General features: G+C 38.9%; 6 protein-coding genes across 6 annotated transcripts in view; 1 reads left to right on the forward strand and 5 right to left on the reverse strand.

Moving 5' to 3' along the window:
• Nucleotides 1-26,169, forward strand: part of LOC6560784 (cyclic nucleotide-gated cation channel beta-3) — a 77,306-nt gene that overhangs the window by 2,939 nt on the left and 48,198 nt on the right. The window lies entirely within an intron of this gene.
• LOC6571113 (macrophage mannose receptor 1) lies at nt 2,821-3,439 on the reverse strand. The gene has a single exon (XM_001997283.3). It carries the CDS (start codon nt 3,415-3,417, stop codon nt 2,848-2,850), a length of 570 nt encoding a protein of 189 aa, XP_001997319.1. The 5' UTR covers nt 3,418-3,439; the 3' UTR covers nt 2,821-2,847.
• On the reverse strand, nt 3,779-4,285 carry LOC6571115 (C-type lectin 37Da). The gene has a single exon (XM_001997284.1). The coding sequence runs from the start codon at nt 4,283-4,285 to the stop codon at nt 3,779-3,781; it is 507 nt and encodes a 168-aa protein (XP_001997320.1).
• Nucleotides 6,243-6,839, reverse strand: LOC6560366 (macrophage mannose receptor 1). The gene has a single exon (XM_001987718.3). It carries the CDS (start codon nt 6,837-6,839, stop codon nt 6,270-6,272), a length of 570 nt encoding a protein of 189 aa, XP_001987754.2. The 3' UTR covers nt 6,243-6,269.
• LOC6560367 lies at nt 8,626-9,362 on the reverse strand. The gene has a single exon (XM_001987719.3). It carries the CDS (start codon nt 9,335-9,337, stop codon nt 8,768-8,770), a length of 570 nt encoding a protein of 189 aa, XP_001987755.2. The 5' UTR covers nt 9,338-9,362; the 3' UTR covers nt 8,626-8,767.
• On the reverse strand, nt 19,618-20,279 carry LOC6560368. The gene is made up of 2 exons (XM_032734686.2): nt 20,208-20,279; nt 19,618-20,150 (listed from the first exon to the last, which is right to left on the reverse strand). Exons 1-2 carry the CDS (start codon nt 20,259-20,261, stop codon nt 19,683-19,685), a joined length of 522 nt encoding a protein of 173 aa, XP_032590577.1. The 5' UTR covers nt 20,262-20,279; the 3' UTR covers nt 19,618-19,682.

The following is a 26,169-nucleotide window of genomic DNA, read 5'->3' on the forward strand; positions in this document are numbered from 1 at the left end:
TTAGCATGTCAGTGGCAGTGTGGCAACACCATTTGGGCAACGTGTTTGCATTGCATGTCAATCAATAGCAGCATCAGCAACAATAACAGCAGCAGGAAAACTTTTACATTCTTTTGATGCCTTTGTTGGTTGCTAATTCTTGTTGCATGCCACACTCGACAGCCTGGCAACAGTTTCCCATTTTGTCAGCTCTCCATTTGGACAGTAAGCAGCTCAAAAGCATCGCATGAAATGCTGAGACTGTCAGTCGCTCAGTCCTCGAATGATTACATAACTGTGCAATAAATACAGACAGTGAAGACTGCCTCTGGCGAACAGCAGCGGAATAATTGTTGATTAAAGCTAGTTTACATTTAACTTTACACATATTTTTGTGTATGTTGCCAACAAAATGACAATTTCTGCTTGCATAATAAGGATGTGTCCGCTCATTAAAGTCTTCACTGTTTATACATAAATATGTGCATGTGTTTGTGTTTGTGTATCTTGCTTCAAAATATTTGCTGTGCCGCTAATTGAAATCGCCGAAAAAGCGAAGAGTTGCCGCGTTTTGTCACATTTGCCACGCAGTTTGTTGCCACGTTTTGTTGTGCCTTCATTTGTGCGCAGAGTCAACAGTTTTTAATTTGCCAAACAAACCGTACACAATTAATTAAAGTTAAGCCAAAGCGAAAACTGGCACAGCAGTGGGGGCTGGAGGGAAATTAGAAATTAAAAGTAGCCGTACAAGTACAGTACAGCCTCCTACTGCTACACTTGAGCAAAGGTCACTCATGCTGCCTTCTCCCTCCTGTTTTTGTTCTTATTGTTGTTGTTTGTCTGCATTAATTTTGTTTTAATATGCAAAGTCAACAGCGTGTCAGCCAAAGGGCAAAATCAACAAAACTATGTACACAGGCATAGCAAGAGAGTGCAACAACAAGAGAGAGGGAGAGCGAGAGAGAGAGAGAGAGAGAGAGAGAGGGAGAGAGAGAAGCTACTGCCCAGTGGCCGCATTAGGCCGCAAAGAGGCCATGCCAACTGGCCAACTGAACTGATTCTGTCTAATAGAGCAGACAGTCTGACGCAAGAGACAGTGAGAGAGAGACAGAAAAAGAGGGAGAGGGAGAGAGAGAGCGATAGAGACAGAGAGAATAAGGGACACAGAGAAATTTGCATTGCCCACAATTGCTGCTGCCATTTGCCACCTACACTGAAAACAAAAAATCATCAAAGATGTTGATTTCAAATATTCCTAGTAAATGTTTGAACAAGTTGGTAATTCTAAATCAGAGTCTTTATCTTTAGACAAAATCAGCTTCACATTTTCTAATCTCTAAGTTAGAGCCCAGAAAGTATATTTCTCATCTTTTATTTTGTTCGTAGGACTCGACTTAAGGGTCGAACATTAGCCAAACATTATTTTTGCCAGTGTATGTGCCACATGCGCTGGCCTCCCTTTGCGCCTGGTCATTACCTTTAGAGCATAGTGCGTCTAGCTGCAATTGGTATTTAATTGGCGCGCTGCAGATTGCGTCACAAGGGGCAGCAACACACTCACGCACTCACAAATAGCTGACGACGTTAGCAAATATGCTGCTGGGCTACATGTAACAGGTGCAAAATGTTGCAACATTGCCCAGAGAGACACATTCAACGCAGTTGCAATTAAATGCCATAGCATTTACTTCGATTAAGATGCTGTGACGCTTTCAGAAGCGATCTGTTGCGAATGTTGCTACTACTGTTGCAGTTGCACTTGGTGTTGCAGTTGCACTTGGTGTTGCAGTCTACTCTAATGTAATTACAAAGACGCACAAGCTGCAAATTTTCACTTGGTTCGTTGGCTTCTCGTTAGCAATAGTTCAGCGCGAAACTTGCAAGCACATTGCACTTTCGAATGCAAATGCTTACAATTAGTTTAGGCTACTGTTGAGTTAAAGGACTGTTTTTGCAACTTAATGAATAGTTTAAGAAGTTCTTTTGCAACTGTGTGCACACAAATTGAATTAAATCATGGGTAAAACAATAAGCTATAGTGCTTGAGTGACAAAAATAATTTGAATGTACACAGAATAAGCTTGTGTTTGTCACGCTGAAGTATATTTCTTTTTTGGGTTTGTTATATGTACTTATTAAATACTTGCCTATAACAGACCTTTTGAGAAACTTCGACATAACCTAATTAAGAAGTTGGTGTTAACCTAAGAAATAGTAAAGATTTTAATTGAGTTGCTATAAGAACTTTGAATTGATGCGTCCGATAAGTTATCGCAGATTGAACACAAATTCGACGAAACATGCCCTCGCCCAATTTCGCGTATCAAGCAGCCAAGGGTCTGGATCCTGTGAGGGGCCAATTGAAAAGCCGACTCAATTGTTTTTCTGTCTGCAGACCATTGAGCGCCAGAGGCGATCCGAGAGCAGTCTGCACATTTTAGAACTAACAAAAGGGTCAAGTTCTGAATATAACCATCAGAAGCTTTCCCTCTGCTTTGCCAAAGACAAGCTGACAATGCACTGAAAATGCAATCATTTGTTGACATAATATTTGATTAAAGTGGTGAGTGGGCTTGTCTATATTATTGCGTTCCGGGAATTGGACTTCGCGATAAGATGATATTTTGATAAGAAAAACTTTTCGTTTTTAATTAAAACACTTATAATCTAATCGTCGGTAATTACAATTATTATCGACTCTTTATGAGGTGTTTCCCCTTCTACATTTTAGTATCAGTAACAATCTTGAATACACTAATAACTACAGTTACTAAGTGTCCTTTTAAATATATGAGTCATTGCCGTAGTCATTAACACAAAATCTTTCAATACACAATTGAATTCGAAAAAATACTTCCAAGGTTTTATTCAATTCTGCTGCACCTGGACCGTTTCAAAGGAGTTCGGCATCAGGCAAGTGCGTTGCACAGATTTAGTTGGCACCTGCTCACAGACAATCGAAGACCACGCAGTGCAATTCCTGACAGACAGAAGATATTCGTTGGCAACCACTCCGTTTTTAATTTCACTATAAAGCATCAGGCAGTCGCCGTCTTTGGGTTTGGGCTGACTCTTAGCCCAAGGCAGATATTTAGCCTGCTGTCCAGTGCTCTCCCAGAAATACAGATTTTGTGTATTGCCTAATTTGTTGCCTGAGGTCCAGAACTCGACAGTGTTTGGACTTGAGGCCTTCATCCATTTGTTGATCGCCTGCAGCTGACTCACATTCTGCACGCTAACCAGCTGGGCACCCTGGGAACGACATTGACGATCTGCCTCATACCAGTTCAAAAACTTGCTGTGCCATAATAGACACTTGTCGCTCACTAGAGCGAAGGGACTTTTACAGGTGGTGACAGCAGCTTGGCTGTTCACGGAGTGGAGTTGGGCCAAAGTCAGGCCGAGAATTGCGAAGCCAATAAACTGTTTCCACGACATGTTTTAAAGTAAAAGCAATGAATAACTAACTAAGTGGTGAGTTGGTGACTGCTCTTTATATAAACGCTGGTCAGAGATTATCTTGTTGCTGATATGATAAGCCAATTTCAGATTGTCGAAAAAAAGTAGAAAAATAAATTTCGCTTATTGAAGTATCAAAGGTAATTTAAAATTTTGCCGAAATATATTGAGATTTGACTCATTACACTTAATAAACGATAAAAGCTCTCTAAAAGCGATTGTGATTATTCGGAATTCGCGCTTGCTGAAATTATTTTCAGGAAATTGCCTGAAAGCAGTTTAATGCTGAACAAATGCACTAACATGGGTACTAATGCTGAAAAGCAATATTAACCAGAAATTAAGCAACTTGGTTGGTTTCCACACTCTGTGTTAGCTGCTCGCAGATGTAGGCATTGATGATGAGGCAAGCTTCGACTCTTAAACGGAAATCTATAGTCTCCGATCCACCGGACATGTCGGTTAGAATAAGGCAGTTTCCACTTGACGGGTCGGGCTCATTCTCTGCCCAGGGTAGATATTCCGCTTCAGTGTTTTGCCAGTAGTAAACACCATTATTGCTCAGTTTGTTGCCCGAGGTCCAGATTTGCACATCCATGTTGACCCATTTATTGATCTGAAGAAGCTGTTCCTCATTCTGCAAAGTAAGTAGTCCGGCACCCAGCGATTGACATTGGCTATCCGCAGCAAACCAGTTTATCGCAAAAAACTTCATCATCAGGCACTTGTCGCCCACCAAGGTGAATCCTTCGTTGCAGATGGTGTCAGTGGCTTGGCTATTAACACAGCGCAGCTGGGTTAAAGCCAGGCAGAGAATTGCAATGCCAAGAAACTGTTTCCACAACATGTTTAAAAGTCCATAAAATAATAACTGACTAAATGGTCAGTTGGTGATTGTACTTTTATAGTCTCTGGTTTGGGTTTATCTCCATGCAGATATGATAAACCATTTTTGTGCTTTGATAGCTAATATTAGAAAATTAATTATTAAAAATTTTATCTCTTTATACAATTAACATAAGTATGTTGAAGTGTTAAAATCTAAAATTTAAAATTTTGTCACAATAAGACAGACAAGAAATAATTCTTGGAAATTAAAGTTTCAGGCTTGCATTATCGTCTACTGGCACGGATTTGAAATATATGTATGTGCTTCTTCCACTATCTACAATGTATAAGGGCATAATAATCAATTTCGCTTATATCTTATAAGCCAAAACACTTTGTTTGTGGAGCATACATTTTTAAAATGAAATTCACAATTTTGAATAACACAGTTGATAAATTCAATTTTATTTGTTAGTTTTATCATATTTTAATGGGTTCAGGTAAGAACACACGGCTATTTTTGTTTTGCTTTTGGTACTTTATAGATACAAAGTCATAAGAGACTTTTGAGAAACTTCGTTTTAACCTCTAAAACTTCAAAATTGAGTTTAAGCCCCGATTTTTTTCTCAATTGATTAGTAAATAAATTATTCGAGTTGCTACTAAAGCTTTGTGGGTTGCTCACAGTTGAAGTGTGCCTCCGATAAGTTATTCCTGACTTTGTTATTATCGCGAATAGTATAATAATATGTTAAAGCAACAATGTTTACATAGTTCTGTATGCACAATGTACATAGAGTTACCACAACATTCTGTATGCGAGTCTCTTAACAGATCACTGTAAAGACGCGCATAACATCGATTAGCGTAGTTTAGTCGTTCCATTACATTAAGTAGGGAAGGTCGCGCAGCGCTTGACGAAAGGATAAGAAAACGTATATATAATCATAACCTCTAAAGAAAACTCCTCGTGTTATTAATGGTCATGGGCCCGCCTCGTGTTATTAATGGTCATGGGCCCGGTGTTTCAACAAGTAAGCCTGTACCCATAACCCCAAATCTCCAACACCTGATCAATAGCCTATAATTGGACACAACTCCATCGATGCATCCCGTCGTTAAATTTTGGGCATCCAGCAGCCCAGGGAAGATAGCTCGACTCCTCGCAAGAATTCTACTCGTAGAACTGACAATACCAAATTGAGAAGGCTGACTGAAAAGTTAATCAGTTGTCGACACAACATTTAAGCCAAGAGTCGGCTGAGTTTGTCGATTTCCTTGTCATGTAACGGGTGTTGGACTATATAATAATCATTATGATAAGAAATACTTTTAGGTATTATTTTAAAACATATTCTTTTTCTTGTAGCAATTATATTTAAACATTAATCAACCTATTGAAAGGCTATAAAACATTGATTTGTAAAGCTATAAATTAATAATAGCAGTGAATTAAAATCTATAACACAAAGATGGAGCTGGTTTTAGCAGATAATAAATAACATTAAATATTACATTTGTAGCACATTTATTTAACGCCCAAGGCGCTTCAACCTCCTGCGCGTTGTATTTGACCCAAGTGTGCAAGCCAAAGGTTTGACGTGGTTGTGCAACCGGTCATTATGCCGACTCGTATGTCCGTTAATTTGTTGTGTGACTGTTGGTAGACCGAAGTCGTTGTGCAGCGCCCTGCTACTCACGAATGGTGGAGCACCAGAGATGTCTCTGGGCACCTTGTTCTGCAAGACTTGAATTTGGTTTATCCAAGATTTGCAGATGTGCCCCAAAATGGAATCCCATATGTCCATGTGGGCACGATGAACATATTCTTCTGATATTAAAAATTCACAGGTTGTTTAAGTGATGTTTAAAGATTATTAATAAGGGGTTTTCCTTAATCCTTTTAATATACTAATAACTGCACTTAGTAAAAGTGTCGTCCTATACATCCGCCAATATACAAAAAGTCAATTGAATTACAGTAAAATCTGTCAAGGTTTTATTCAATTCTGCTGCACCTGGACCGTTTCAAAGGAGTTCGGCATCAGGCAGACGCGTTGCACAGAGCTAGTTGGCACCTGCTCACAGACAATCGAAGACCACGCAGTGCAATTCCTGACAGACAGAAGATATTCGTTGGCAACCACTCCGTTTTTAATTTCACTATAAAGCATCAGGCAGTCGCCGTCTTTGGGTTTGGGCTGACTCTTAGCCCAAGGCAGATATTTAGCCTGCTGTCCAGTGCTCTCCCAGAAATACAGATTTTGTGTGTTGCCTAATTTGTTGCCTGAGGTCCAGAACTCGACAGTGTTTGGACTTGAGGCCTTCATCCATTTGTTGATCGCCTGCAGCTGACTCACATTCTGCACGCTAACCAGCTGGGCACCCTGGGAACGACATTGACGATCTGCCTCATACCAGTTCAAAAACTTGCTGTGCCATAATAGACACTTGTCGCTCACTAGAGCGAAGGGACTTTTACAGGTGGTGACAGCAGCTTGGCTGTTCACGGAGTGGAGTTGGGCCAAAGTCAGGCCGAGAATTGCGAAGCCAATAAACTGTTTCCACAACATGTTTGAAAGTCCATAAAATAATAACTGACTAAATGGTCAGTTGGTGATTGTACTTTTATAGTCTCTGGTTTGGGTTTATCTCCATGCAGATATGATAAACCATTTTTGTGCTTTGATAGCTAATATTAGAAAATTAATTATTAAAAATGTTATCTCTTTATACAATTAACATAAGTATGTAGAAGTGTAGAAATCTAAAATTTAAAATTTTGTCAAAATAAGACAGACAAGAAATAATTCTTGGAAATTAAAGTTTCAGGCTTGCATTATCGTCTACTGGCACGGATTTGAAATATATGTATGTGCTTCTTCCACTATCTACAATGTATAAGGGCATAATAATCAATTTCGCTTATATCTTATAAGCCAAAACACTTTGTTTGTGGAGCATACATTTTTAAAACGAAATTCACAATTTTGAATAACACAGCTGATAAATTCAATTTTATTTGTTAGTTTTATCATATTTTAATGGGTTCAGGTAAGAACACACGGCTATTTTTGTTTTGCTTTTGGTACTTTATAGATACAAAGTCATAAGAGACTTTTGAGAAACTTCGTTTTAACCTCTAAAACTTCAAAATTGAATTTAAGCCCCGATTTTTTTCTCAATTGATTAGTAAATAAATTATTCGAGTTGCTACTAAAGCTTTGTGGGTTGCTCACAGTTGAAGTGTGCCTCCGATAAGTTATTCCTGACATTGTTATTATCGCGAATAGTATAATAATATGTTAAAGCAACAATGTTTACATAGTTCTGTATGCACAATGTACATAGAGTTACCACAACATTCTGTATGCGAGTCTCTTAACAGATCACTGTAAAGACGCGCATAACATCGATTAGCGTAATTTAGTCGTTCCATTACATTAAGTAGGGGAGGTCGCGCAGCGCTTGACGAAAGGATAAGAAAACGTATATATAATCATAACCTTTAAAGAAAACTGTGTTTCAACAAGTAAGCCTGTACCCATAACTCCAAATCTCCAACACCTGATCAATAGCCTATAATTGGACACAACTCCATCGAAGCGTCCCGTCGTTAAATTTCGGGCTTCCAGCAGCCCAGGGAAGATAGCTCGACTCCTCGCAAGAATTCTACTCGTAGAACTGACAATACCAAATTGGGAAGGCTGACTGAAAAGTCAATCAGTTGTCGACACAACATTTAAGCCAAGAGTCGGCTGAGTTTGTCGATTTCCTTGTCATGTTCCGGGTGTTGGACTATATAATAATCATTATGATAAGAAATACTTTTAGGTATTATTTTAAAACATATTCTTTTTCTTGTAGCAATTATATTTAAACATTAATCAACCTATTGAAAGGCTATAAAACATTGACTTGTAAAGCTATAAATTAATAATAGCAGTGAATTAAAATCTATAACATAAAGATAGAGCTGGTTTTAGCAGATAATAAATAACATTAAATATTACATTTGTAGCACATTTATTTAACGCCCAAGGCGCTTCAACCTCCTGCGCGTTGTATTTGACCCAAGTGTGCAAGTTAAAGGTTTGACGTGGTTGTGCAACCGGTCATTATGCCGACTCGTATGTCCGTTAATTTGTTGTGTGACTGTTGGTAGACCGAAGTCGTTGTGCAGCGCCCTGCTACTCACGAATGGTGGAGCACCAGAGATGTCTCTGGGCACCTTGTTCTGCAAGACTTGAATTTGGTTTATCCAAGATTTGCAGCTATGCCCCAAAATGGAATCCCATATGTCCATGTGGGCACGATGAACATATTCTTCTGATATTAAAAATTCACAGGTTGTTTAAGTGATGTTTAAAGATTATTAATAAGGGGGTTTCCTTAAACCTTTTAATATACTAATAACTGCACTTAGTAAAAGTGTCGTCCTATACATCCGCCAATATACAAAAAGTCAATTGAATTACAGTAAAATCAGTTAAGGTTTTATTCACTTCTGCTGCACCTGAGCCATTTCAAAGGAGTTCGGCATCAGGCAGACGCGTTGCACAGAGTTAGTTGGCACCTGCTCACAGACAATCGTAGCCCACGCAGCGCAATCCCTGACAGACAGTAGATAATCGCTAGATACTACTCCGCCGTAAGTTGGACTAAAGAGCATTAGGCAGTCGCCTTCTTTTGGTTGAGGCTGACCCTTGGCCCAAGGCAGATATTTAGCCTGCTGTCCAGTGCTCTCCCAGAAATACAGATTTTGTGTATTGCCAAATTTGTTGCCTGAGGTCCAGAACTCGATAGTGTATGGGTTTGTGATATTCATCCAATTGTTGATCGCCTGCAGCTGACTCACATTCTGCACGCTGAGCAGCTGGGCGCTCTGGGAACGACATTGACGATCTGCCTCATACCAGTTCAACCACTTGTTGGAGAACAACAGACACTTGTCGCCCACCAAAGCGAAGGGACTTTTACAGGTGGTCACATCAGCTTGGCTGTTCACGGAGTGGAGTTGGGCCAAAGTCAGGCCGAGAATTGCGAAGCCAATAATCTGTTTCCACGACATGTTTAAAAGTAAACAAATGTACAACTAACTAAATGGTGAGTGGGCGATTGCTCTTTATATAGTCGCTGGTCAGAGCTTATTTTGTTGCCGATATGATAAGCTAGTACAATATTTTATTGTCAAAAAATGCCCAAAGAATTTCCGCTTATCTTTTCAGAAAATATCTGAATTAAATAAAGCTACGTAATAAAAAAAGTGAGAGCGTTGAAGTCGGGCGTAATCGACTGCGCAATACTCTGATACCAATAACTAATATCAGCTGATAACAGGTGCCACAGAACAGGGTTTGTGTAAACAAGATATTTACCGATATTTGAAGTAGATTCCTAATAATCTACCCTCTAAGTTTGTCTTTAAAATGACATTAGATATAGGCTTTTGTGAATTAGTAGGGGGCGGGAATGGCCAAAAAAGAAATATTAGAGTAGAATCTAGAAATCTACCTTTCAAGTTTGGTAACCGTTTTTGGGGGCTGGAGTGGGCGTGGGCCATTTATTCAAATTTCTTCTTAACGAAGTTGAAAATCTATTTTTTATAGGTTCACTTATAAAAACATTCTTACGCATTGGTATCTCTAATTGAAACTTATGCAAAATAACTATATGGTGAACTCTTAAGTAATACTTTTAAAGAGAGGTTAATCTATTTGAGCCAAATCTAAACACAATTATTATATATTATATATAATATTATTTAACATTTAAGGTAGAACCAAACAATATTCCAGTAAAAGCAGCTGCCCGAGCTTCTTCAGCTGTAGCTTCAACTAGTTGAATGTTTTTCACCAAGCTTCTTTAGCTTTCGCTTCAAATGAACTAGTTGAGGAATACTCTTGTAAATTTCATGCAAATTATGTAAATGCAACTGCGTGAAAAATGTAATTTAACTGAAAATTACTTGTGTGTATTTTGCGTGTGTGGTGTGGTGAGCCGTGCTTTTCTTATTTGTATGTGTGTTGTTACCAATCTGCTGTCAATCAATGGCAGACATCGTCGAAGCCGCAAAATGTTTGCCAGCGCAGTTGTAATCCACAAGGGCGTCAGCTCAGATCGAACAATCATACATGGGTAGCATAAATAAATGTACGTGTGCAAACATGTAACATATAAATATGAATGTATGCATAGTTGTGCAGCACAATATGTGTGTGAAAAGGAAAATCTATAAATATGTTTTTAATTGGTTTGCAATTATTATTGTTGCGGTTCACGTTGCTGTTGTTTTCCTTCTTGTGTTGTTTCTGTGCTGTTGCACATTGTGCCTGCGATTTTGGTATTTGTTTAATAATTAGTGTATTAAATGCATTCCCACTAAACATATAACCAAACCTCATAATCGAATTGCATGCAAACCAACTGAAAAACAAATAATACACCCCAACACACACACACACACACACACAAACACACACTCACACATACTGCAATTGTTTAATGGAGGACGCTTGAAATTGGTTTTTGGAAATGGATCAGAATAAGTTAAGCAGCCACATTTGCATTAGTCCAATTGGACATTTCACTTGAAAGCCAACAATTTTAATTATATACACATTTGTAAATGCAATCGCAATGCGATCATAATTAAAAAACCGCAAAATGGCGTCCTTAAAATGGGAATAAAAAAGCTTTGCCTACTTTTGCGGCCACTTAATGTGCCACATTCGCCATTACGAATGCTCTGTTCGTTTCGGTGTGTGAGTGTAAATGTGTGTTGCTTGCTCGTAAAATATAAAAGTAAATGCGTAAAGCTGCGTAAAATTGAACTTTGGCTGCGGTGTCGATGGCAAAAGCAATCAAAACATGCGCTCGCTTAAAACTTGGTCACGCTTGCAGATGCAGATAAGCAGCAAACAAATGACTGACAAGGATATAAGTACAAGCAGTCCCCATCGTTCACACACTCTCGCCCACTGTTTGCCAGCTGACTGTCGCTTGGGTCCACTGCAATCACAATAAAAACCGCACGCATACGCACAATTTTCATTATAATAAAACAGCGCATAAATATCTAAATGAGCAATAAAAATGTTTTATGTGCAATGCGACGCAGCGTATAAACGCAGATCCCACCTAATGTGGGCGAAACACGCACACACATACATGTGTACATGGGGACTAGATGGCAACGCTCAGATATACAGCTGTGATTGGCAGCTAAGGAACTTGACCTACCCTCGTCAGTGTGTCGTACCGAGTATCACCTACAACCCATTTAATATTATTTTGGGACTGGCTGTCAGTTGAAATGCGTTTTGTAATTCATATTTGCATGAAAATGCCAAAATGGGAAAGTGTCATAAACTTTTTAAAAAGCAAACGACAGCAGCCTGGGTAGGGGTGGGGGGATGTGAAGCGCGTGCATATGATATCGATTCACATGCCTAAAATTCATATTTTTAAAAACAGTCCACGTGTTTCCCCTTTTTTCTTTAAACACAATAAAAGCTACATAAGCATGTTCGAAATTCCCATGTATATATTAAACCAATATATGTAAATGTATGTGTAAAAATATTTTTTTTTCTTCGATTTTTGGACCGTATATAACTTGTGTTAAAGCTGCAGTGCATTAAAATTGCTGTAAATTGCATATATAAATAATTAATTTTTTAAGTTTATATACGCACGTAAAAATATGTAGGCATATAGAAATGCAGTCTGTAAAGCTGTATATACATATCAATTGCAATTTCTGCATACTTGTGCATCGAGTAAATTGCCCGACAAGTTGATTAATGTAATTTACAGGTAGAAGAGGATGCAGTAGCGGCAGCTGCCACAGAAACAGCTGCAGAATATAAGTTAATGACAGCAGAAAGGGGGGCGTATGCGCAATGTTAATGCAATTTTATGCCAGGCGTGTATATGTTAATTTCCAAGTTATATATATATATATACATATATATATATATATATAAATATACATATGCATGCGTGTGCACTGCAATAAGAAACTTGTAAGCCTGCAGACAACAATATCAGTGACAACAACAACAATATCAGGAAAAACATCAACCGCAGCAGCAGCAGTAACAACAACAAAGGACAAGCAAAATGTTTATGCCGATGGGAAAACAACAACTGTTTATTCATGCCCTTTGTAAGCCAAGCCAAATGTATACACTGCTGATGGTTGGTAGAAAGAAGGCGAAGGATCGGGGAGAGAGCATTTTCAGCCGGACGACTTGGTATCTGTATGAAACGCCTGCTGCATGGCGCGCTAAATAAACCCACTGATATCCTTGATATCCCAACCAGATGGGCCTGGACTGAGGCTGAGGTAGAGGCCATCATCATCGTCATCGGCACTCTGACTTCCTGTCAGCTGCAGCGGCCAAGTTGTTGTTGTCGTTGCTGCTGCTGCCCGGCGGACATGTAAAAAAAATATGGCGCACGTTACGTATACGTCACGCACAACATGCTGAAACAAATGAATGCGATGCTACAAAGTAGAGGCGAACTCGAAATACACTTTCTGTGTGTATCGTTAGAAACATATGAACAATTGGAATAAGACGAGATATACTACTGTATTTGTCTATAAAGAGATTGTTTTAGTTTGTTAACCAACTTCTACTTCTCAACAAATCAACAATATCTCAAATAGTACTTATGCATTGAAAATTTTATAAATAATGTAATATTAAAATCAATTTCCTGCTGCATTCACGTTCCATAATAAAATATAAAATATTTGTGACATGCATCTCCAAAAAGTATTTATAAATAATTTTATATGATTTTCTTTTATATTTTCTTTTATATTTTTTAGTATTTATACAGAATGTTGTATGATTTCCTTTGAAGAATATATTTTTTCCACGTATAATAACATACTTAAGAGCACTTACACACACTTTTATAGTTGACTAGCCAAAGTTATTTTATGCAATACAAATGGGAATTGTACCGGATACAAAAAATGTGAATGCGCATAGTCAAAGCAAAAAATGTTGCTCTGTCTGTATGTGAGTGTCGCATTTACCAGGATACAGAATTCTAGTTCAATTGAGTTGAGTTCAGTTAAGATGGCCTGTCATTGAGTCATGAACGTTAGCCTCATTTATTTATTATTTCTGCTGATTGAAGTGCTATCAATAGTGCCATGCAAACAAAGCGCATAGTGACGGAGACTTGGCCAACGTGCAAGAGATTGCAAAGAATGTTAGAATGCTCAGAATATATAGAAGAGATAGAAAGCAGATAGAGAGATAGATTGATGGAGACAGAGATAGAGAAATACAGCTAGAGATTGAGAGATCCGATAGCTGGCCAAAAGCATTGAAATTGTGCAGCTATCAGCTTGTCTATGGGTCAATGCAGCTCAATTTTTATGGCTGATAAGCTTGAGATATTTATATGTCATATATTTTAAGAGCTTTTATTTCGAGCTTAAAATGTGCCTAGCTATTTGCATAAATCAAAACTATGTTCATAACTTTTTCCACTTTTTTTTATTTGTTGTACAACAGACTTTTTCCCACGTGTGCCATTCATTTTGTGCATTCCTTTCATACATTTTATGTGTGTGTAGAGTTGATTTAGTGCCGTCGACGCGCCCACCGTATACCATGCACCAACTGACCCCCGACTAATGATGTCAATCTGCCGCCCATGTGTATGTGTATGTGTGTGTGTGTCTGAGCTTTAAAATACGCAGTCTGTTGCCATAGCAGAAGTAGCAGGAGCAGGAGCAGCAGCAGAAGCCCGCATATTTTGGCCGAGTTTATTTGACCAGCGGCGGCCCGCATATTCATCATAAAATGTGTAGTTGCCACACATGCGAGTTGGATGGGAGCTCAACACGGAAAAGCAATCGCACATACAAAAATGCTCGCATATTTCATAACCAGTCTGTCCCTGAGCCAAAGTCCCCAACTCCTACCTATCTCACCCCTCAACTAATGGGGTCCAAAAAGGGTCGTTGCGCTGATATGAGGCTGCTTGCCAAAAAATTACATGGCCCATTGGTCAGCAACGGCAACGGCAACTGTAATAGCAACAACTAAAACAACAACAACAACAACCACAGCGAGCAGCAGGAAGTTGTTCATAGCTGCCCTTAAACAGTGTCGATGCTTGCGACTCGCATATTCATAAAAAAAGAAACACCTTTGATGTATGTAATTTTGTTACCGTTCTCATATTTTTCCGTCAGCTATTTTTTATTTTTTAGGTTTTGTTTTTGTTTTTTGTTTTTTGTTTATACAGCCACTGCTGCGACCCTGATGTATTTCCCTCTGTGACTGTTCTGTTATGCTTTTGCACTCGTTGTTGTTGTGTTAGCTCTCAAGTATGTATGTGTGCCAGTTTGTGTGTGTGTGTGTGTGTGTGTGCGTGTGACACACAATGCCGCTTGTGTGCGAGGTGCGAAAATGTGACGTAAGCAACAGCAGCGACCATTAAATTGGGTTATCACCAAAAACGTAAAAAATGATGAAAAAAATTAAATAAAAATGTCCTATCTCAGAGATGAGAGACTAGGAGATGCCCTCCATAAGAAATGCTTAGACATGTAGTACGAAAACAGAGATAGTCAACTTGAAATACCCTTTACTCCATTCTAAGGCAGTCTTGGACTATACTAACAGCTACTTTTACCAATCAGAAACAATTTTTTTGTTATGTATATTTGCTATATTGTTAAGGCTAAGGCTAGCAATTGCTAAAATTATTGCTTATGCATTTTTGTATAGTCCATAAAAGTGGCATGGTAATGGTTTATATAACGCATACGCGTATCAGCATCTGTAGTCTTCAAGGTTGGCAGCTTTTTGAGGTGTAGTCTTCAAGGTTGGCAGCTTTTTGAGGTGGAACCAATGGAAATTGGTCATACTTTTTGGCTGTTAACATTGGCTCAGTAATTTATATACTTTATACAGGATTATTAACTTTATGTTGCTCCTTTCACCCATTTTTATGGCTACAGGGTATACGGCAAAAAACAGCAAAAATATATAAACATATATATGTAGATGGTTTATACGCGAGAATGGTTTATTTTCTGCTTGGGATTTTTTTCTTATTTTTTGTTTCTGGCTGCTGCTGCATGCCGCCACAGGGGAAATGAGATTTGCGCCTCTGAGTATGCGTTGTGTCAGTTTCGAAATAAGTACGTGGGAATTCGGACATCCAGTGCCAGTGGCAGCTGTGCACGGGAGGGAAGGAGCAACCTTTGTGGTCGCAAAGGGACAGCAACTCACTAACACACAGACTCACACTCTCTTATTCAAAACCACAAAGCAGGCAACAAATAAACAAACCAAATGCCAGCTACTGAATTTGAAGTCGAATCGTGAACTGGCAACTTTTTCAACTTGAGTCTATAAAACGTTTTGCAATAAGTTTTTATTGCTCGTTTAATTGTGAGCTGGCAAAGCATTTCAGCAATGGTGTAAAATATGACAGTTATAGTCTATCTAAATTAATAATTAAGCATACAATTCTTGCCAATTAAAACATCTTTATAAAAATAGTTTTTATGAATAACGCTGTAACCCAACTGATAGCCTTAAAGCATCATAAAGAAAACTGTGCAGCTAACACAGATATCAAATTTGGATACTATAGTTAAGTATTTATATGTAGCTACGAAACACTAAATTAAAACTCCTCATACGATATACGTATAAGCCTTAGGCAGCTGAGTCATCATAACTGGCTAGCTACTATTTAAGTCAGATGATATATCTTTATTGTTTATTCTCTGAAATGTCTCAAGCTAAATACATAATTGCTCAATTCATGGTTATGCCCAAGAAAATAATTAGGACCGTCTTTAAATTGTCTAAGCATTTTGGCTATTGTTCAAGAACTGTGAACTTAATTACTGTAAACTAAAGTGGAGAGCATTTGAAGACGGCCCGAGGATCCACTTGAAGACGCTTTTTATGCGCTCCATATATATACTTATATATAGAATGTGAAGGCTGTGTGTCCATTTGGGCTATGAGTTTTAGCAATTCCCTTTAGCTGACAAAGTCATCAAAATTTCACAGCCACTTGGGAAGGCAGAAAAGCGCAAAATTTTTATTGCTTTTTCATTAGGCGACGTCGTTGACGGTTCGACTCGCCTCGTGTCTTGGCTCTCTGGTCAACAATGGTCACTAGTTGGACAGGGCTAAAAAGTGTAGAAAATCAGCCTGGCAATTGACGCCTGGGACACACGCAAACATCTTAGCTACGAGGTATGTGGGCGGGGCTGGGGTAGGAGCGATAGTCTTTAGGGACTCCGTGATATTGAAGGACAGCAAGCTAGGAATTGGTTCCGTTTCAACAGCACGATTGAACAGCTGTGCTCAAAATCTAAAATGTAAAAGAAAAGAAAATGTAAAAGCTGATAACGTGAAAATATTTAAGAGCTGCAGTGGACTGCTATTAATTAAACGTTTGATAAGCACGCAGAAATTCTTCGAAAGTCAGTAAGACCTAATGCAAACAAAAGTATATGAGTGCTTAGACCAAGCAAGTGTATACGGAAATGGCCACATGCATAACAGGGTATTAACAGTGCGGACCAGGTCCAATAAATACCCGCAGCATTGAACAGGCGAAGGAAGGAGCACGCGAAAAACTTAATGAACTACATGAAAAGCGGACGCGACTGATTGTTGCTATGCTTTCTATTTGTGTGTGTGAGAGTATGTGTGTGTGTGTGTGTGAGTGTGTGTGTGTGTGTGTGAGTGCGTATGTATGTATGCTAACTAAGCGCCGCGCCATTGGGAGTTTGTTGCTGGCGCTCAAGTATGCTTAGAAAATCTCCAGAGCACGTTTCCGGAAATAAATAAATAAAATCCAAAAGAGGAGTCAAGGCGAACCGAGGCGCTGACCAAGCTGACAAGCTACATTTTACGGGCAGGGCGCGAGGCAGAGGGTGGGCTTTTTCTTTTGGTAGAGCAGCTCAAATAAAATAAAAGGCAAACAAACGAGCTTTGCATAGAAATTGACGTGTCTGACCAAAAAAAGAAAAAAAAAGAAGTAAAATGCTACAAGGATAACAGCAGCGAGGCAACATTAATTCCCGTAAAATTTTAATGCTACAAAATTATTTTGGCAAAATAAATGAAGCATCCACAAGTGCTGTTGCCACAAATAAATTTTAGTTGTGGGCGTAGGTTTCAATCGCCATCTCCCTCTCCCCCTTTCCTTTGCTTCATCCCCTTCTGTGTTACATCTGCATGCACCTGATTTATAATTTAATATTAATTAAAATGTGGCAGCAGCAGTAGCAGCAACATCTTGAATTTGACTATGCTTCGAAATTTGAGACTAACCTACATAGTTTTTGAGTCTTCTACTTGTAAATACTACCCCAAACCAGCATCTGATGATAAATTTAGATAGCTTCTGGCCAAGTCAACGAACCGAGCTGAGTCAATAATTTTATTGCAAAGGCATTAAAATTTTAAATGTGGTCTCCATCCCGTATACTACGGCTCTTTCTATCTCTCTCTCTCTCTCTTTCTTTCTCTCTCTGTCTCATCTGTCTTCATTCTTCATTATATTCAGTGTATGTCTGTCTGGTGCACCTCTGCGCCAGCGGCAACTTTGTGCCTGTGGATTTTACGTCGTCAACAGCCATGCGGCATTTTCTGTTGTTGTTGCTTCAAGTCCCTTGCCACCATCCCTGACCCACCACTCCCCCTTTCCCATCTCCACTTTCTTGCTGTTGTTGTTGACTGCGCCAAAAACTTTGCCACTGGGAGTTTTTGCCGGGCATCTCGGCTTTTACGACGTTGCTGCTGCTTCTGCCTTTGTGTTATCACCACACGCAAAAATGTAGAAGTATATATGTGCCTGAGTGTGTGTGTGTGTGCGTGTGTTTCTGAGTGTGTATGTCTGCATTAACGAAACTCAATTTCAACTTTTCACTCTGTTCATGTGGAAAACTTGCCATCAGCCTCAAGTCTGGGGCCAAAAAAAATAAGAAAAAAAGCGCAAAAATAAGAGCAAAACCTAGAGAGACAATCATTATGCCCTATAATAAATTTTTATGAAGGTATATGCCCAAATGGAAGGAAACCTCATAATATTTAAACAAATTTCTTGAAAAGAATTTTAATTTGTTTGTTGTGCATAATTTATTTAATATTTCTTGATAAAGAAGCCAGACATTTTGCTAAATTAATTGCCAAAAATAATGCTTTGTTTCGACAAAATCTCTTAATTGCTTTTCCTATAATTCTCAACGAAACTCTAAAAGATATTTTACAGCCATTGACAAGGTGAAGAGACCAATTTAATTTTAGGCCAAATACTTCTTACTCTGATGCTGATAGTTTTATGTACAGAGTATTCGCTTAGTTTGAAAATGCATCTGGCATTCAGTTTGGGTTTTGGCCAGGAAGTGTACTCAAAAATAGATGTAGAAATCTCAGTATGCATAAATCAGTTTTATAGCTATGCAAAATAAACACAATGTACAATTAAATACGCTGGACACGGCTCAAAGTGCAAGGAGGGAAGCGCACGGGACTAAAGTTGGCAAAGAGCATGGCCAACATGGTGTAATTTATGTAGCTAGCGACAAAGCCAAAACACTGAGCAAGACCTTAAAATATATAAAGTCGCAATGAGAGAGCTGCCAGAGCCGGCATCAGTTGGCCGGAAACCGGAAACAGGAAGCCGCCGTAAAGACCAACATTTTTCATGGTTGGTCTGGCCTCAAATGCAAACGTGTGCAGTCTGCAATTGGGCGTTGCCGCAAATCGTTCTCTCTCTCTCTCTCTCTCTCTCTCTCTCTCTAATTAGATTGGGCGAGCCAACTTTTCTTTTTCTTTTTTGGCAACTCATCGATAAATCAATGTGTTAAGTTCCTGTTAAGATGCTGCAACAGTAATCGCAAGCCGCGTCGACAGCTGATTGATGATCCACGAAATTACAAATTACACAAATGTTATGCGAATTGGCAGATAAAAATCGAGCAACTGCCGCTCACCAAATCACTTAAGCGTAACACCTTATTTGCTTTGGCCGCCCCTTTCTCTCGGGCCAAATGAATTAGCCCAATACGAATTTGATTGATTGTTGCCATCAACCATATACATATATATATATATAGAGGTGCTACCGTCACCGAAATGCTGTAAAAGCAGCCAACTGTAGGAATCTTTCGATATTGTTCAATTTGCTACAATTTAAAATTGATACTCTGGGTATAATAAACAAGTTGGTCTCAAGTTCTTAAGCAATAATTAGAGTAGAGTTTAGTTAACTATACTGACCGTATGGTATGTATTTTTATACAACTCCACTAACTCTTTTTATATAACTCTTAATTTTTTGCAACTCTTGTTTATATTTCTTTTTGCGCTTACGCTTACATTTCTTTCAAGGAAAGTTCATTACTAAGTTCCCTCGAAATTATGTGGATCAATTTCGAAACGCTTAAAACGCTCCGAGAATTGGCCAAAGAAAAATGCCTCTAACTGCAGCATTTTAAACTTGCGATATTCGACTTCGGAGTCGTGGCGTGAATTGTAAGCGCAGATGCATTGATTGGGCAAAGTTTCAATATATTTGCTCAGTTCTGGCGCGTCCATGTCACAGGGCGCGTGTATAATATCCAAATCCTCCGGTGCCGGCGGGCAATGCGCCTCCCTGCGCCTCTTGATGTGCAACACAACGCCATCATTATCAGTGGTGCTCTCTGGTATCGAACCAATTGATGCATTTGAAACCAATGACACTACCCTGTTCACCCTCGAAGAAACCGTGGATGCATTTGAAATCCATGACACCGTACTGCTCGCCGTTGACTCGGAGAGATGGATTGGAGATGCTATAGATCTGGCCCAGTTAACGGGCAATCGATTCTGCGACAGATTCTTGTTAGAGACAGTGAAGAAAGTAATTGAATTAAGTATGCTTACCACTGCAATGATGGTGGCAACCATTAATAATAACGATTTAAGCTTAAACTGCATTATGTGAATAAATATTTATTTTTATTTGTATATTAGTATATTAGTATATTTTTGTCTGTCTGTGCTTACCGAATGTGGAGAAAAAGTATACTAAGCTTTAATTTCGAAGCTGTGTGCTTTAACATGTGCTACCAGAGAACAAAGTTCGTTTCCGATTGCTCCATAAAATGTGTGCACGCTTGCAAATTATGACCAACATGTGCGAAATTGATAACCCAACAGTTTTCACACGCATACAAAGACAAACAAACACTCACGCACATAACTCGATACAGCATCAATTACACACGCCATGTGGTCAAACAGCGACGCTGGGAGACTCGAGCCTGAGGTGAGTGCCTTTAGTTGGCAGTGCTTGACGAGCAGTTACCCTATCTGTTGTTTGTGGCATATAAAGCCAGTAAGTTAAAGGGCAAAATAACAGTATATCTATATTATTATGAGTACATAGCTCATGCTAAATTATGTGTTTGGATATGTTTTGACAGAGCTATGGTTGTGAAAACTCTGTCACAAAATGTAGTAAACCAGAACCCTTATACATATCGAACTAAAAGGTCACGGGGTCTAATCATCTCGCTTATACAGCCAGCTCATGGCGACTGAGACAGAGCTCATGTGTACTGAAACTGCTTGGAAAAGTATTTTTGGCCATTGAATACACATTCACAACATTATCATATCCCTTTCAATACACATTGTTTAATTGCTACAGAGTATTAAATTGCTCCAACTGGATCCTGGAAAAGGGGGGTTCTAACAGAAAGTGCAATGACAGCGACAGCGGATACTAGGATATTAGAAAAGCCACATGAGCAGGAGCAAGTAAAGTGACAGCCAAGGGAAACACCCACACACACACACACTCAGTCACACACACCACACACATGTACATAATGGGTAGCATTCATAATGACCAACACTTTGCGGATCGATATGGGGCATTTCAAGTGTGAAAATAATATGACAGCAGTAATCAAGGCGACAAGGCGGGATGACTAACTCTTCTTCCTCTTTTTCCTAACTCTCCTCCTCTCCCCCTGCCACCCACGCCGCTATTGATATTGATTCCAGTCGCGGTAAAATGCTCGCATCGCCAAAGTAAGCGAGCTGAATGAATCGAAAGGCAACAGGAAATGGGCCAAAATATCTGTGCGGAAATGTTCAGAGAGAGCATTTGCAATGGCTGCCAGCCTGCAGCCATTCTGCCTGGTTTTGGCTGGTTTGGTTGGGCTGCGTTGACTAGGCTGTTAACACATGTCGCTGGAGCCCATAATTGCAAGGCATACATAGTAGATGGAGAGCGATGTGAGCTAGAGACGAGTTGGGAATGAATGACAATTGTTTTGACACTCCTGACATCTGGCGGTGGCTGAGTGGTTTGGCGGAGGACCGCTGTCAAAACCAGACAACAGCTGCCAGGACATAGACAGACATACAGAAGCAGAGTCACCAACCACAGTCCACATGCATAAGTAAGCTGATAGAATTCACACACACACTCACACACAAACACAAATACACTTACATTGAAGCAAATTGAATTTTTCATGCTGCGTAGTTGCCATAGAATTTATGTGAAAATTATTTTGTAGTATGTATTGCGTAGCGTTAAAATATAACTTCATAAGGGAAAGAGTTTTCAATTAGGCAATATACGCGTTTGTGTATTATGTGTGTGGGGCAGACATTCCAAGCACGTTGCATACTCGGTAAGTGAGTTAACAGTTAATTTCGCATTCAATTAAGCTAAACGCAGTGCATGACAGCCCCAAAGGCATCAGAAGCACCATCCACCAACGTTTAGCCACTTAAATTAACAACGTGTGGTATGCAGCGAAGTGCGCTGCTCGATTATGCCCAAAGCATCTAGTAAATCTCTTTAGTTGACTGCTTTGGTAAAAGCCCAACCATTGATTAATAATCTAGACAAAAGCCAAAGTCAACGTTTTTCTCACTAAGCTGCTACATTCCACATCGTGGCTGCTACTCTGCCTGACTGCCTGACTGCCTTGCTATGCCTAAAGCTGCTCAGATAGCACATAATTCGCCTGCGGCAGCAAATTTGTTGCAGCTGCAAGTGGCGACCTCTTTACCTTCCCTCAGCAATTTTATATCTGCAACTGAACGCTGTTGTGCCCATAGCCCACACTTTGGTTGTGGGTTCTATACCCTGTAGCCACACACTGAAAGCTGGTTACCTGATTTAAGCTATATATATAAATATATATATGTATATATAATTATTATATTATATTAGCTTAGCATTTTCTGAGGATGATTAGTTAACACATTATTTCGTTTTTTTTTTTGCCTTCCGTAAACTACGCAATGTGAATTAAACTAAAAAATTAGAGTCTTCATATTACGTATACATATATTTTTAACATATCCCGATTTTAAGAGAAGCAATCTCATATATCCTAGTCCCATGTGTAACGTCGTGATATTTTTCTTAAATATATATTATGTAAATCGGCTTTAGACTTGGGTATCTGGCAGATGCGCATACTCCTTCCTCATTTAATTGTTGTTGTTTTTTAATTTTTTATATTTTTGTTATTGTTGTTGATGTCGTAGTTGTATTTCACTTTGTTAAGCTTTTTTTGCACGAGGCGAACCTTTTGTTTATTTGCGCCCCAGTGGATCACAAAAAACTGAAATAGCAGTAAAGCAGGACCGGGCCAGGACACAGGATGCGGGAGGTGAAACATTGGACGTATACGTAAACGCGGACGTAAGCACTCTGGCACAAAGGCGATGGCAGCCAACAACAATGTTTATGTTCTGCCGGCTGTGTGTGTTTGAGAGGGATGAAGCGAGAGAGAGGGAGAGTGAGAGAGAGTGAGAGGGAAAGAGAAAGAGAGGAGAAAAGAGGTTGCAAGATTGCACGTATGTGCAGTTATAAATTGCAAGTCGTGCGCAACGTTTGCCAGTCACAGCAAACCTAGATGGCGTCAAAATGAGAGCGCAGTTTTGGCCAAGAATAGTTTTTTGGGGTTGGGTTTGAATAGTTGGTTAGTTGGGTTAGTTGGGTTAGTTGCATTACATACGTTGTGAGGCAAAGCCACAGCCAAACCTGCAACGAGGTCGAGCTGCAGGTGATGCATCCTGCGGCTGTCGTAAGTATGGGTACGTCTCTGTGTGTGTGGGCTTGAGTGTGGCAAGTAAAGGGCGGAAAATTGTTGCTGTAATAGAATTAACAAAACAAAATAAAAGCTGGGCACAATTAAATATTTTCGCGGCAAGCCATGACAAACAATGTGGCAGCAGCTGTTGTTGCATTTCTTGTTGCTAGTTTCGTAATACTGTAAATTGAAATTCTGCAATACGCATTGAAAATCTCTAAAATCCGACATTGGCAACGGGGCATAAAGTAGCATTAGCATTGTCCAGCGCAACAAATTTTAAACAATTGCGAATTTCAACAATTTTAAATGTAACGAGGCTAGCCAAATTGCAACTGCGGTTCACTGCATTTATTTTAATTTTGCATTTTGTATGGCGCATTTGCATCTGGCTGGTGGGCGTTACAGCAGAACCAACTCATCCACAAACTCCATTTGAATTGCTTCAATAAATAACAGCCAGAGATTGTTAAATAAAAATATTAAGTGCTCTATTTTGATTTTTATTTACCCCAAAGAAGCAAAAGAAGAGCGCTGCTAAAGAGAAGGTCAGTAAATATATTCCAAGCACCCGCATCGACACATTAAATATATATATATATTTTTAAAAAAATAGTGCAATTAGTCAAGCGTGTTTTTTAAAAATACCTGAAAGTCATTAACTTTAAAAAAAGGTTTTAAACGTTAAAAACTACGGGAATCATGACTGTTCGAAGTTTAAAATTATTAAGCGCTTCCGACGGCATGATTTCCTCTGTGAATATATGTAACATATTTTTATATCTATGAATCTAAAAATAAATGTGCCATTGAATCAATTTCCCGATTGTAAATTTTATTAAAATGCAAAAATATTTTCACAGAAGGAGATATTTATTAATCTGTTAAATGCGTATTTTATTGAATACATAATAAATGTATGTGTCAGCCTTCAAGTATTCATTTATCAAGAAGTTTTTGGCAGGCCATAAATCATGGTCTCAACACATTTATTATACAAATTCGTGTTGCCTGAAATACAATAAGAACACACCATGAAATCAATAAAATTTGTGAACAGCGATTTTAAGCCAACTAAAGCATCATTTTAATCAGTCTACTTTACCAAACGGATGGCAAATACAATTATTTGCCTTAATTATGGTATATTTTTTGCTGAGATGCTGACATTCCATCAGCCTGGCAAATTGTCAGCCCCATTGATGCTGTCACATTCGTGTGACAAATGCGCGCTTGCCATAATCGGATGCGAGGCGTAACTGGTACTTTTTTATATTTGTAAGTATACCCTCTGCACATTTAATGAGCTTTATGGAGTGTATGTGGGTTGCAAAAGAATACCCATTTTTTTTAGTTTGTTAAGGTTGGATATAAACCAAAATTGAGCAGCTTGTGTGTTGCTATTGACAAGAAATATTACATCTTGTGGCATAACATCATTTATTTAATTTTCCCCCTCTGTTGCTCCTGGATTCTTCATTAACAAAAAATTTCATTTAATGGCCTAACAAAATATTATTTTATTTTTCTTGTACCATTTTTTACTTTACTATATTAATAGGCTATTAAGTAGGTTAGTATTTCAGACATCTCTTGTGCTTCTTTTCCAGCCGCAAAAACAATTCCTTGGATAACTGCGAGCATTTTCTGAAATTATTTTTATTTTTAAAGCAAAGAGGATAAAAAGGATTGCCTTTTCTTCTTTAGCAAGCGTAATTTTGATTCCTTCTCTCATTAAAGGTTCGTTCTCCTATAACTCGGATTTTAGTTTTAAGTAAAAGTTACAGAGTCTCAGAAAGCGGCTTAAGAAGAATGTATTTGAATGATGGAAAAAAAGCTTATACAGGAAAAATCTTTTTTAATTGACTGTCCCAGTTCTTCAAACTAGTTAGAGGGTATTCGCCAAGCAAATAATGCTTATTTAAGCCATTTTTTCTTAGCTTTTTGCTCTGGTTTGGAACCTTAATCTGGCAGGCAAGGCGAAACCGACCCCGATGCGTATACGAAACCCTTCCACTGGCTCTGGCCAAACAACTGTCAACAGCTTTGTAATTAGTTGCCTGCCTTTTTGAGTTTGTTGTTGGTGCTTTTTCGCTCCATGGTCACCATCGCTCTTATGTTGTTTCTCGGTGCTGTCGCTTCTTCTCGCTGCTAATGTCAACGCTAGATTGATGGCGCTTCATTTTTTTAGCTGGCGCTGCCACGCGAGATGGACAAATGCTGACCATCATTTTGAGCTGACACGCAGCCGGGAGGAGTCACATTGCGTGTACATAAGCTTTAATTAGCCAAGTGCCGTTAATTCTGTGGAAATGTGAATTTGCCAAATGCGAGAATGTGAAAGTCGCCCCACAGGGGATATCGCACATTCAAATATTATTGTGAATTTGAATTAAGTTTGTTGCATTAGCAAAGTTGCAAAGCCGCAGCAAATCCGGGTTAGGGTAGCCCTTGGGCGATCAAATATGCCATCCGATTGCTATAACGTCGACTAAATATTCAATTGAAATCCATATTGAAATAAATATAAGCGCTTCCTTGTTGTACATTGTATGTATTCAACCCTTCCATTGCTGTTTACAGAAAAGTTGCTGCCTAACAAAAAACAAGAAAAGAATTACCATATTTTCACGCGCAGCGTGACAAACGCAATAAACACAATGTGAGACATTTAAAATTGAAATGTGTCACATCATATTGATTGATTATAAAATACCCTCGATTAAACCTTATATGGTATTGAGTACATCTTTTATTTATTTTATTGTATACTTAAGGGA

The sequence above is a fragment of the Drosophila grimshawi genome, unplaced genomic scaffold (genome assembly GCF_018153295.1).
Source record: "Drosophila grimshawi isolate 15287-2541.00 unplaced genomic scaffold, ASM1815329v1 contig_1369, whole genome shotgun sequence".
Classification (NCBI taxonomy): domain Eukaryota; kingdom Metazoa; phylum Arthropoda; class Insecta; order Diptera; family Drosophilidae; genus Drosophila; species Drosophila grimshawi.